The sequence below is a fragment of the Diceros bicornis genome, chromosome 33, assembly GCF_020826845.1.
Source record: "Diceros bicornis minor isolate mBicDic1 chromosome 33, mDicBic1.mat.cur, whole genome shotgun sequence".
NCBI lineage: Eukaryota > Metazoa > Chordata > Mammalia > Perissodactyla > Rhinocerotidae > Diceros > Diceros bicornis.
In genome coordinates, this window is record NC_080772.1 from 37,744,996 (window position 1) to 37,759,631 (window position 14,636).

Consider the following 14,636-nt stretch of genomic DNA (forward strand, 5'->3'; position numbering starts at 1 on the left):
GTGGAGCTGTCTCTTAAAACAGCAGCTAACTCATCGACTCCTGCAGAAAGCTCTAGGCTTCCCCTGGTTTGGTCCTGGTGCCTCTCCCACACGCTCCCACTGCTCCCGGAGCACCGAACTCACTGACTGCAGTTATTCGCTCCCTACAGCCTGGGAACCTCCGGGGACAGGGACATCAGAGACTACATTTCTTGGCCTTGGTGTAATGACTCAAATATTGTAGATGTTCAACAAACGTCTCGATTCACAAATGAGTGAATGAGTCAATGCATTTTGTTTAAGCCCCAAAGAAAACACATTAGGGAAAACTAATCAATTCTGCAATTTGATTCTGTTATGAGAAACATGATAGGATCACTTAAAATTAGTTTCCTCATAAGAAAAAAAATGTTTATACTATCAAGTTGATTATAACATTAATACATTCTTTAATGCACAGAGAATCCCTGTACAAAAAAATTGTACTAAAAAGTTCAATTAAGTAGTGATTGTATTAAATAAAAGACATGTTCCAATAGTGATCAAAAATGTCACCAAAAGGAATGCTTTTTTAAAAAAATGGAGGGGCAGTTTATGGACTTTTCTATGTTTTCCACTGCGGGTGGGAACAGTGAGGTACCCCTTAATTTGAAATAAAGAGGAACATGGCAGCCTTCAGCACAGAAACAACACCATCCACATCCCATTGTGGACAATGTTTAGCTTGGGTCAGTTACACTCATTCATTCGTTCATCCGTCAGTCAGTCATCCATTCACGCTTATATACTCAGCATCTACTATGTACCAGTCACCATTCACCAGGCACTACTCTGATTCCCACAAGTGAGGACATCACATAAAAATCCCTGCCTGTATGGAGGTTATATTTAATTACCAGCATATTAACAAATCTGAAGTAAACATTTATTAACATTAGGATTTGCCCAGTAAGGAGATTATTCATGTGTCTGAACAACACTTACCAGAGGAGAAGACGCAAGACTGTCAGGACACAATCTTATTGTGAAAGAAGTGTGCTTTGCTATGCGGAAAAATATTTCATCAGGAGTCTTCTGACCTAGAAGAAATACGCCACAGGAAAGGCTCCCTTTCTTTGCTACATTTCTATCCTCAGGAAGCAACCTAGGAGAACTAGTTTCGCTTCCCAATTTCCCACCAGGTATTTAGTTTTTCATTGAAAGGACTGATTTTAAGGAAATATATTAAAAATCATATTGCCCTTCAGAAAGTGGAATGTAATCAAAGTTCACCACTGAAAGCCTAGTGAATTACAGAACTCTCCACCAGGCTAATGACCCACCATGAGGCAAGGTAAGACTTCTATGTGACACATGGCCAACACTCTTTTTCAATGACACTGCAAAGCATTGATATTTCCTTCAAAACATCAACATCTATTAAAACATAAAACTTGGGAAAAATGCTTTGTATTTCATAAATACATAATGTAAGAAAAATTATAAATTGTAAGGAAAATGTGGTGAATAATATCACCATAGAGGTATAATATTCAATTTATTTTCAGAAAAAAAAATTCTGACCAAAAATTAACAACAAGCATGGTTATCCTTAATTTTAAGTTATATTGTAACTCAAGGAGATAATTTTAAGTGTACAGAAAAAATTTCATTACTCACTCTTCTTTTTAGCTTAGACAGATATGCAGAGATACCAAGGGCAATATAATTTACATATTAGAGGTAAGAATCTCAAAAAGATATTTTAGAATACCTGTTTTTGCTGTGGCCTTAAACATAAAAATTGAAGAATTAATCCAAATTTTACTTGAACAACTAGAAGTATATAAACTTTTCAGTTTAAATGAAGTATTAATGGGCAGGACCAAGATAGTGACATAGGAGGCTCCTAAATTTCCCTTCTTCCACATTGTCACTGAATGTACACAGTCACATGGGGAGTAATTCCATCTGAGAGAAATCCAGAGACCAACTGAATGACTCTTACGCATCAGGTGAGTGAGGAAAAAAACACACACATCAAAACGAGTAGGAAAGGCTGAGACACACTCTTGCCAGAAACCCCACCCCAGCACAGTGCCGTACAATCAGGAGGGAGCCCCCAACTCCCAGCGTCTTTCTGAGGAGTGAAAGGTTTGGAACACCCCAACTTTGAAAGCTCTCACCTGAGGATGGACACCCCAAACACTTAGCTCTGAAAGTCAACAGGCTTGCCTTCACGAGTCCCATGGTATTACAGCAAACAAAGAGGCAGTTCTTATCACGAGCACAAGCACTTGCTGCAGCTAGCCCCTCAAGGCTCAGCACACAGGGAGCAGGCAAAAACCACCATGCCCAGTCTTTCCCTGGAAGAGGTTTGGCTATAACTTTACAAGCTGCTGCCTGAGGGCCTGGTTTTTCATGAGCACGCATCTACATGCTGGTTTCATCCTCCTCAGAGACCAGAGGAATTGTGGGCACTTCAATGACTTCTCCCTCAGGCTTGTTCCAACAATAAAACCAAGTTGCCAGTATCTCCTGGAAGGAAATTGTACACATCTAGCACCCCAACTTTTACAGCTGCCATTCGAGTGAAGGGCCCTCAAATCATTTAGCTCTGATAGCTAGTGCGGCTTACATTCATGAGTCACACAGAACTGTAACAAATGAAGAGGCAGTTGTTAACGGGTGCGTGAGCACTCGTCACAGCTGGACCACCAAGACTTGGCCTAGAGGGAGCAGGCACAAATGCCTATCTCCCAGTTTCTTCCTGGAAGGGGTGTGCAGTCAACTGCATATGCGTCCAGCTGCTGCCTGAGGGGCTGGCTTCTAATCAGCCTGCATTTGGTGCTGACTGCAATCCTCCCCTTAGGACACTGATGGGTCTTAGCACACCCTCAACTACCGGCAGCCGCTAAGAATAAAGAAGGTGGCTTGCACAATTAGAAAGTGTTGAGAAGCAACTAGGAGCCCAGGCTGGGCTTTTTGAGAAGCTTCATCTCCTATACGAGACCAGCCTGTAAAGACTCGAAGAGGTGGTTGTTTTAGCCAACGCACAGAAACTAACACAGAGCATCAAGGAAAACCATGAAACAAGGGAATATGTTTCAAACAAAAGAACAAGATAAATCTCCAGAAACTGATCTTAATAAAATGGAGATAAGTGATTTACTGAATAGAGAGTTCAAAATAACAGTCATAAAGATGCTCACCAAGGTGAGGAATACAATACGTGAACAAGTGAGAATTTTAATAAAAAGACAGAAAACATAAAAAAGTAATAAATGGAAATCACAGAGTTGAAGAACACAATAACTGAACTGAAAAATTCAATAGAGGCCTTCAACAACAGACTACATCAAGTGGAAGAAAGGATGAACAAACTCAAAGACAGGGCAGCAGAATTCATCCAACCAGAGGATCAAAAAGAAAAAAGAATAAAAAAGAATAAAGATAGCTTAAGGGACTTAACGGACAACATCAAGCAGAACATATATGTATCCAGGGGTCTCATAAGGAGAAGAGAGAGAGAAAGGGTGAGAAAGCTTATTTAAAGAAATAATGGCTAAAAAATTCCCTAACCTGGGGAAAGAAACAGATATCTAGTTCCAAGAAGCCTAAATAATGGCAGATAAGATGAATCTAAAGAGACTCACACCAAGATACATACAATTAAATTCTCAAAAGTTAAAGTCAAAGAGAGAATCTTAAAAGCAGCAAGAGAAAAAAAAAAAAAAAAACTTGTTATATACGAGGAAACACCCTTGAGACTATGAGCAGATTTTTCAGCAAAAACCTTGCAGGCCAGAAGGCAGTGGGATGATATATTCAAAGTGCTGGAAAAAAAAACAAACTGTCAACCAAGAATACTCTACTCGTGAAAATTCTCCTTCAGAATTGAAGGAAAGATAGAGAATTTTCCAGACAAACAAAAGCGGAGGAAGATTATCACCACTAAAGTTAGCTTACAGAAAATGTTAAAGGGAGTTCTTCAAGCTGAAATGTAAGAATGGTAATTACTAAAATGAAAACATAAGAAAGTATAAAACTCACTGGTAAAGAAAAATATACAGGTTAATTCAGAATATTCTAATATTGTAATGGTGGTGGGTAAATAACTTTTAATACTGTTATAAAGGTTAAAAGATAAAAGGATTCAAAATAACTATAATGAAAATAACTTGTTAACAGATATATGACATAAAAATACATAAATTGTGAGATAAAAAACATAAAATCTGGGAGGAAGTGTAAAAATTTAGAGCTTTTTAATGCATTTGAAGTTAAGTTGTTATCAGCTTGAAGTAGACGGTTAGAACTGGAAGACGTTTTTATGTAAGCATCATGGAAATCACAGAGAAAAAGCCTATAGTAGATACACAGAAAATATAAAGAAATCAAAGCATACCACTACAAAAAAAGTCATCAAATCACAAAGGAAGAGAGAAAGAGAAGAAGAAAGGTACAAACAAACTGCAAAAAATAGCCAGAAAAAATGAACAAGATGACAATAATAAGTCTATACCTTCTTTAAATGTAAATGGACTAAATTCACCAATCAAAAGACATGGAGTAGTTGAACGGATTAAAAAATAATACTGAACTATACACTGCATACAAAAGACACACTCCAGCTTTAAGGACACACATAGACTCAACGTGAAGGGATGGAAAAAGATATTCCATGCAAATGGAAACCAAACAAGGCAGGGATAGCTATATTTATATCAGACAAATTTAAGCCAGACAGAATTTAATTTATATCAGACAGAATTTAAGCCAAAAACTATAATGAGACACAAAGAAGGACATTATAAAATAAAAAAGAGGTCAATTCATCAAAAGCATATATCAAAATTAACTATGTGTGCATCCAACATCAGAGCACCTAAATATATAAGGTAAATATTAACAGACCTGAATAGAGAAATATGGTATACCATAATAGTAGAAGACTTCAATACCCAACTTCCAACAATGGATAGATCATCCAGACCAAAAATCAATAAGGAAACATTGATATTAAAGTACATGTTAGACCAGACAGACCATCAGATATATACAGAACATTCCATCCAACAGCAGCAGAATTCACATTCTTCTCAAGCATACAGGGAACATTCTCAAGGACAGATCATATGTTAGTCCACAAAACAAGTCTTCATAAATTTAAGAAGACTGAAGTCATGTCAAGCACCTTTTCCAACCACAATGATATGAACTAGAAGTCAATTACGAGAAAAAAACTGGAAAATTCGCAAATATGCGGAGATTAAACAACATACTACTGAACAACCAATGGGTCACAGAATAAATCAAAAGGGAAGTCAAAAAATATCTTGAGACAAATGAAAATGAAAATACAACATTCCAAAACTTATAGGATTCAGCAAAAGCAGTTCTAAGAGGGAAATGTATAGCAATAAACACATACATTTAAAAAAAAGAAAGATTTCAAATAAATGACTGAACTTTACACCTCAAGGAACAAGAAAAAGAAGAACAATTAAGCCCAAAGTTAGTAGAAGGAAAGCGATAACAAAGATCAGAACAGAAATAAATGACACAGACTAAAAGGACAATAGAAAAGATCAATGAAACTGAGCTATTTTTTTTTTAAAGATAAACAAAAGTGACAAACCTTTAGCAAGACTAAGCAAAAAAGAGAGAAGACTTAAATAAAGTCAGAGAGTAAGGAGGAGACATTGCAACTGATAATGTAAAAATACTAAGGATTATTAGAAACTACTATGAACTATTATATGCCAACAAATAGACAACCTAGAAGTAATGGACAAATTCCTGGAAACATACAACTTACCAAGACTGAATCATGAAGAAACAGAAAATATAAACAGACCAACTACTAGTGAGGAGATTGAATCAGTAATCAAAACCTGCCAACAAAGAAAAGTCCAGGACCAGATGGCTTCAGTGGTGAATTCTATGAAACATACAAAGAATTAATACCATTCTTTCTCAAACTCTTCCAAAAAATGCAAGAGGGAACATTTCCAAACTCACTTGATGAGACTACATTACCCTGATATCAAAGCCAGACAAGGACACCACAAGAAAAGAAAATTACAGTCCAATTCCCCTGATGAACACAGATGCAAAAATCCTCAACAGAATATTAGCAAATCAAATTGAAAAGCACAATACGAGGATCATACATCATGATCAAGTGGGATTATATTCCAGGGATGCAAAGACCGTTCAACATATGCAAATCAATAAATGTGATACAATCAATAAATGATACACCACATTAACAAAATGAAAGATAAAAATCATATGATCATCTCAATAGATGCAGAAAAATCATTTGACATAATTAAACATCCTTTCATGATAAAAACTCTCAACAAATTGGGTATAGAAGGAATGTACCTCAACAGAATAAAAGCCATATATGACAAGCCCACTGCTAATATCATACTCATCAGTGAAAAGCTGAACGCTTTTTTCCTAAGATCAAGAAGAAGACAAGGATGCACACCTTCGCAACTTTTATGCAACACAGTACTGGAAGTTCTAGCCAGGGCAATTAGGCAAAGAAAATAAATAAAAGGCATCTAAATCAGAAACAAAAAAGTAAAATTGTATTTTCAGATAACATGATATTATATATAGAAAATTCTAAAGACTCCACCAAAATAGTGTTGTAACTAACAAATAAATTCAGTAAGTTTGGGGGATGCAAAACCAATTTACAAAACTCAGTTATGTTTCTGTATACTAACAACAAACTATCCAAAAGAGAAACTAAGAAAACAATCCCATTTACAATAGCATCAAAAAGATTAAAGTACTTAGGAATAAATTTAACCAAGGAGGTGAAAGACTTGTACATTGAAAACTATAAAACATTGATGAAGGAAAGTGAAGAAGACGTAAATAAATAGAAAGATAATCTGTGTTCATGGATTGGAAGAATGAATGCTGTTAAAATGTCCATACTACCCAAAGCCATCTACAGATTCAATGCAACGCCTATCAAAATCCCAATGGCATTGTTCACAGAAATTCAAAAAAACGATCCCAAAATTTATATGGAACCACAAAAGACCTCAAATAGTCAAAGAAATCTTGAGAAAGAAGAAGAAAACTGGAGGCATCATGCTTCCTGATTTCAAACTATATTACAAAACTATAGCAATCAAATCAGTACAGTATCGGCATAAAAACAGACACATAAACCAATGGAATAGAAAAGAAGGCCCAGAAATAAAACCATGTATATAGGGTCAATTAATCTTCTACAAAGGAACCAAGAATATACAAAGGAGCTAATATATGGGGAAAGTATAGTCCCTTTAACAAATGGTGCTGGGAAAACTAGATATCCACATGCAAAAGAACGAAACTGGACACTTATCTTACACCATACACAAAAATCAACTCAAAATGGATTAAGGATTTAAACATAAGACTTGAAACCACAAAACTTGTAGAAGAAAACATGGAGGGTAAGCTCCTTGATACTGTTCTTGGAAATTATTTTTTGGATTTGACACCAATTTTTTGGATTTTGCAACAAAAGCAAAAACAAACAAGTGGCGCTACATCAAACTAAAAATCTTCTGCATAGAAAAGGAAACCATCAACAAAACAAAAAGGCAACCTATGGAATGGCAGAAAACATTTACAAAACACATATCCAATAAGAGTTTTAACACCCAAAATATACAAGGAACTCATACAACTCCATAGCAAAACAACCCAAATAATCCAATTAAAAATAAGTAAAGTACCTGAATAGACTTTTTTTTCCCCAGGAAGCCATACCAATGGCCAAGAGGTACATAAGATGGTGCTTAACATCACTAATCATTAGGGAAATGCAAATCAAAACCACAATGAGATATTGTCCAGCCACGCTGTGGTGAAGTCCCATATAAAGTGGAGGAAGATGGCCACAGATGTTAGCCCAGGGCCAGTCTTCCTCAGCAAAAAGGGGAGGATTGGCATTGGATGTTAGCTCAGAGCTAATCTTCCTCACACACACACACAAAAAAAAACAAGGTAAATATGTTATGTGATGGATGTGTTCATTACTTCAATTGTGGGAATATATCAAATCATCACACTGTACATTTTATTTATTTTTTTTAAATTTTTTGTTTATTGCAGTAACATTGGTTTATAACATTGTATAAATTTCAGGTGTACATCATTATACTTCTATTTCTGCATAAATTACATCACGTTCACCACCCAAATACTAATTACAACCCATCACCACACACATGTGCCGAATTATCCCTTTCTCCCTCCTCCCTCCCCGCTTCCCCTCTGGTAACCACCAATCCAATGTCTGTCTCTATGTGTTTGTTTATTGTTGTTATTAGCTATTCCACTGCTGGGTATTTATCCAAAGAACTTGAAAACACCAATGCGTAAAGATACATGCACCCCTGTGTTCACTGCAGCATTATTCACAATAGCCAAGACTTGGAAGCAACCTAAGTGCCCATGAAGGGACGAATGGATAAAGAAGATGTGGTATATATACACAATGGAATACTACTCAGCCATAAGAAATGATGAAATCCAGCCATTTGTGACAACATGGATGGACATTGAGGGTATAATGCAAAGTGAAATAAGTCAGAGGGAGAAGGTCAAATACTGTATGATTTCCTTCATTAAGTAGTAGATAATAACACTGTACATTTTAAATATATTATAATTTTTTTTTTGGTGAGGGACATTGTCCCTGAACTAACATCTGTTGCCAATCCTCCTCTTTTTGGTGAGGAAGATTAGCCCTGAGCTATCATCTGTGCCCATCTTCCTCTATTTTGTACGTGGGATGCCACCACAGCGTGGCTGGTGAGTGATGTAGGTCCATGCCTGGGATCCGAACCCATGAACCCCAGGCCACTGAAGTGGAGTGTGCGTACTTAAACCACTATACTCGGCCCCAATATATTATAATTTTATTTGTCAACTATACCTCAATAAAGTTGAAAAAAATAAATGAGGTATTAGGAAATACCCAATATTTATTTAAGCCACAATGTAATATATACAATATTTTAGACTTGGATAGAAAATAAAAAAAGAAAGATATAGAACCAGCTCATGTTAAGACCTTGAAATGAGATAACAAAACAGATGTATTTTCCTCCTTAATGGTGACAGGAGTAGAGCACACAGTGGTAGGTAGCAGTATTCAAACATGAAAAAACTAGATTTATCATTTTGTTTCTTTTTTATTCTTGTTTCCTAATATTTGTGTCTTAAATTTTGTAGTTAAAATTCCAGGCAGAATTCCTAGATGAGTTGCCAAATGGTTAGACATTCACCCTGCCTTATCAACAATATCCTTTCTAGATACTTCCCGACAAAGATTAGAGTAGAAGAGGAGATATTTTAAGCTAAATGATACTTTGCAATAAAGTTCAGTATATTTCCTTCTGTGGACATAGCAACAAGAAGAATTATGCCCCAACAGAAGACTCAAAACCAAGCTCTCATAAATTGTAGAGGGGACAGTACCACAAAAATGCACTGTTGTTGAGTTGTCCACATAACTTCCCCTCAGGCCAGGTGAACGCCCAATCTGAATGCCACATGTGCATACAACTGATGGTTTGAGTCCCTTCTAAAACAAAAACAGTACTCTGAAATTGTAAATATAGAAGAACTCGATCATGAGCAATACAAGCCACAATAATAAAGGCCTTGGAAAGCCACAGTTTAAATACAGTGACTAGAAATGTTTGGTCTTTAGCCTCCTCCAGGTTAGCTAGTAGACAGTAGCTAATCCTCACATCCCTACGTCAGTGAAAAAAACGAGTTAGAGAAGAGTGTGATCTGGTAACATATATCATCTAAGTATTCTTTTTCTTAAATCGCCTTAGGTTGACTACTGGACAGTGATGGTAAACCTACCCATTTTAACAATTCTGAAATGTCCTACGAGCTCAGAAGCCAAAGTCAAATACACTTGCAAGTATGTTCTTCTGGATCCTACATTCTCAAGAACGTGAGTTCTCCGTCCTTTCAATAAGCCCTCATCCTCCTCCCAGCCTCAACTTCAGGCTTAAAGAATGGCGCCCCAAAGTGAAACTCAATAAGTTTTAGAATAGAAAGAAAAAATATCCCCAAGGTCACATGTGTTGGTTGAGGCTTAGTTTTTGGATCAAATGCCATTAGAAGTCATTCTGTTTGGCATGACTTAGGAAGCAGAAGAGGTATTCTGCTCACACGTCCACCCACACGAGCCACAGGAAAGCTGGACGGGAAGACTCACTGGAGTGCCGCAGCGCCAGGCCAAGTCCAACGCCCGGTTCCCCCTTCACAGCATCCAAGGCTCCACTGTAATTACGGGGGACAGCAGCCCTGGCCACTCTTGAGACTAAAGACGTTTAATTCCTGTCACATGTGTCTGTCTAATTTTATTTCTAGTCAGCATGATTTCACTTGGGAAATGGAACGGCAGAGTCTGGAGGGAGATAGAATAGGAGACTAAACGCTTAAAAAGCTGTGCTGAGGGGAGAGTCCTCAAACTTATTATCAAGTTGCACTGAATACTTGTTTTCTGCTGATGCAGGTAAGTTTTTTGTTCCGAGTTGGAAGAAGGCCCAGCCTTTCCCGAACTCAGAGTTGTTTAGTAAGCAGAGATCTTGTGAGCTGCATGTTAATATAACGTATGACACCATTGTTTCATGCGGGCAGCTGCTCAGGAGAGAGGAATAATGAGCAGCTTTCTAGGTAACAGCCCTTGGGTTGCCTGTTGAAGACAATGTAATGCTCAGGTTGCTAGAATTTACTCTTAAAGACATTCATTTGAGCAGAAGTGTTAACCAAGACGGAAGCACAAAAGTGAAAGATAGCTGCAATTTAGTATTTTACAAAAGTAAACTAGTTACCAGAATTGTTTTTTATTAAAGGTAAAAATAAAGAAAGTTTTTTTTTTTAATTTACTCAGAGAAAAAGCCTAATAAAGAAGCTTTAGAATTAGGCTGATGTTTCCTTTGCTCGAGGCTACAGCTGATTACACTCTAATCATAAATGTTTCTTTGGCCTGAAGCCGGCACTGTATTCTACCAAATCAGGTTCACAAATGTGAATTTCTAGGCTGACTCATGTTCCTCATCTGTAGAGTGTACCTGCCTTATCTACTTCAAAAGACTGTTATAAATTTGGAAATATAAAAGCATAAGATATTGCTATTATTTTGTGAATTTACAAAAATATATTGTATTACTTGCAGGATCTTAAATGTGACTGAAAAGCATTTTTGGAACTGAATATAAAAGCCTCATCAAACGCTGGGGGTGAGGTTCTAAAAACTACTTGGGGATGAGTAATTTAAGGCCGAATAGTAAAAACAGGTCCAATTCCCCTTGTGTCATTCCTTTCCTTTCCTTTATGATATCATATCACAGTTACTCGAAGAATGATTTTTTTAGTAACATGTATTGAGCATTTTTTATGTACCAGACACTCTTGTCAGTAGTTTATATTCATTAACCTCATTGATCCTAACCACAGCACCATGCTATACATTTTAATAAGAGAAAACCAAGACACAGAGAGGTTAAATAACCTGCCAAAAGTCACACAGCTGGTAAAGGCAGACCCAGAGTTTGAACACAGCAGTGCTGCTCAGTCTTGTCTCTTATCCTCTGTGATAACATCTCTTTTCATTTCATAACTTTCACAGACATGAACAAAATTATGTGTCAGAAAGGTTTGGAAAATATTCGTGCTATTACTCAATTATCATCCCTCCTCCTCTCAGTAGATATGACTTAGATGTCTCCCCAATACTCCTAGGGCTGTTGAGAAACCTCAGGCCACACACACGTGCTCAGCTCCAGTGGACCATCTCCTAGCTCCTTCCCTTCCACACAAATACACTGGAATATGGAGTTGGAGGCCCAGGCTGATTTAATTTCACCTTGTTTTTCTTCCCTGAGCTTTTAATGCAAAATCTTCATTCTTTCTTTGCCATATGTTTTATGTGACCTTTCTCCTTTCAACCTTGCAGCTCCCTCTTCTGCCAATTATGCCTAAGAGGTGTGACTCTCAACACACAAGTGTTAGAATAGTATTAAAATTCTTCTGGTTAAATATATATATATATATATATATATATATACACACACCCATGTTCCCATATCACAGTTTTTATCATACAAGTTACTCCCCACTTGGGAACCAATAACTACACAAGCTACTCCTCACTATTAAGAGTCTATTAAGATGCCCTTAGGAGTTCCTAAAGCATCAGGCACTCTGAGCTTGGCAGGAGCATGGATGCACACTCTGGCAGGCATGGAAATCAACAGTTACAGTATTTTGACAGGTGAGTTAGTCTCTCCCAGGCAGAGCCTGTGTAAGGGCAAAGAGGAATGCTTTACCACTGGAACTGCCTCAAAGGCAGAAAGAACAGAGGGAATCTTGTGAGATTTCCCGGGACAGATTACAAGAGGAACACAGGAGACACATCTGCATGAGACGGAGGAAGAGCTAGAAGCTTCTAGCAGCGTCCACCAAAATGACAAGGGCAAAGACCCAAAAAGACGGGGAAGAATCCTTCTTTTGTCAGATAAGCAACTGTGGACGGCATCATTTACAGCTTTTATTTAATGGGGGGCCGCTTTTTAGGTGGGAGCAACTCAATCAATTTCAGTCAAAATAGACTGATTACATTCAGGTTATAATGAAACATTCTAAATCTAACAGGAGAGACAAAATTCAATCCACCTTTTCTAAGTAGAAAAAGTCCACAGTGACAATATAATCACCTACAACTACATATTTTGTAGTAGGTTAACTATCCAACATAAGAACAACCAGTGATTTGATAAAATAATACTGGTTAAAACTTATTTAAAAGATGGCCTGTCTTGAGCATTTAAACCTCCTTGACAATAACGAAGCCAATATTCTCGAGTCAGTGTAATAATCAATCCAGGAGAAAAATATGTGAAGATCCTGTAGCATGAATTACTTGATGCCGCCATCCTTAGTCTCCTCTGTTCTACTAGTTCTCGGCCTCTAACGATATATATGAAGGAAAGGATTTCAAAGTCAGACAACATTTTAAGGGATCGTTTTGATAAGCACTTGTGTAGAGCAATCTATCCTCATTCTGACTAAAATAGTGCTTATATTTGCTTTGCCAAAATCAAAGGGTAAGCTGGCTATTTTCAGTGAGAATATAGTTTATATTTAATGGTACGTTTCCTTTTCCTTATGGGCATTATTCTATGGCAAGGTATGATTGCACAGCATCACATTATATAACATGACTGAGTTTTCCCGCGCAAGCCATGCATTACAGAACACATTACAGAGCTGCAATGACCTATCTTAATCAAGCACCTGGGTAGAGTGTTCCGGCTTTATTACAGTGTATCAGTGCACTGGTTAAAAAAAAAAAAGTGAGGATATTATAAAGATATCTAGACTTTAATTTGGGGATCATACTTATAAAAATATATTTTGATGGGGCTAGCCCGGTGGCTTAGCGGTTAAGTGCCCGCCCTTCACTACTGGCGGCCCGTATTTGGATCCAGGGCGCGCACCGATGCACTGCTTGTCCAGCCATGCTGATGCGGCGTCCCACATACAGCAACTAGAAGGATGTGCAGCTATGACATACAACTATCTGCTGGGGCTTTGGGGAAAAAAAGGAGGAGGATTGGCAATAGATGTTAGCTCAGAGCCGGTCTTCCTCAGCAAAAAGAGGAGGATTGGCATGGATGTTAGCTCGGGGCTGATATTCCTCACACACACACACACAAAAAAGAATATATTTTGATATTCTGATTTGATATTTTTTGTCCAGAAGACTTGTTAAGTTGTACATCAAATGTTTTTATGAACCTCTTGTTATATCTAAAAAATGAAATCCACCAAATAATTTGGTCACTTCCACTTCAGTAACATGCACCTACATACATCTTCTCTATCACCGCTAAGGAAAAGAGTGCATAGACGCCTCTGTGTGGCAGGCAAAATGATAACCAGAGTGGCCAATCTGGTCACCTTTAAGATTGACTGTGGAGCAGTCTCACATCACTATTAAGACGGTTGAAAAGAAATTTTCAGTTTAGTGGCGTATCATCTGTGTATAAAGACGATTCCTATAAAAATCTACTGAATGATAAACACTACCCAGCCTTCGTTCACCTCTAAAGATACCAGGTGCTTATGGAAATGTCTGATAGAACCAGAATAGTATTTGTTAGGGAATTGGTAATGTGCTCCGGATTTAAACAACAACAAATAAGTATGCTTATATGCTAATGAGTAAGGGTAGGAATTTAAGTCTATTATTGTTTAAGGAAAATATATTAGGAGACATGTGATACTATTTAATTAGAGTAATCATCTCTCTCACATCCAGTGGTTATTTAAATCCAGCAAATTCTACTATCTGAACATAATTCCAAAACAAGAAATATGTTAAACATTGTTTCCCAGAAGTCAAAACAAAATTTCAAAAATTTTTGCATTGCATTTCGTTCATCAAATTGTCTCACTCTAAGCATATTACTCTTTTTTATATGACCCTAAATAAAAGGAATATTTTATTTAAACTATTACAGAATAAAATGGAGAATCAGAGAAGGTAGTTCTTCCAATGGCTACAGGAAATAATAATAATAGCCAACTAATGAAGAATAAAACTATTACACAGTTCCAAGTAC

At 37.1% G+C, this 14,636-nt stretch overlaps 1 protein-coding gene across 3 annotated transcripts in view; it reads right to left on the reverse strand.

Moving 5' to 3' along the window:
- Positions 1-14,636, reverse strand: part of MMP16 (matrix metallopeptidase 16) — a 292,273-nt gene that overhangs the window by 200,056 nt on the left and 77,581 nt on the right. The window contains exons 1-2 of one of the 3 annotated variants that reach the window (XM_058528989.1): positions 2,145-2,278; positions 964-1,058 (exon numbers count right to left, since the gene is read on the reverse strand). The exons of 1 other annotated variant lie outside the window; for it this stretch is intronic. In XM_058528989.1, coding sequence (XP_058384972.1) covers positions 964-1,058; positions 2,145-2,208 — 159 coding nt within the window. In that variant the 5' untranslated portion in view covers positions 2,209-2,278. Of the gene's footprint in view, positions 1-963; positions 1,059-2,144; positions 2,279-14,636 lie in introns of those variants that run through there. One more of the 3 variants, XM_058528991.1, reaches the window with a different exon arrangement.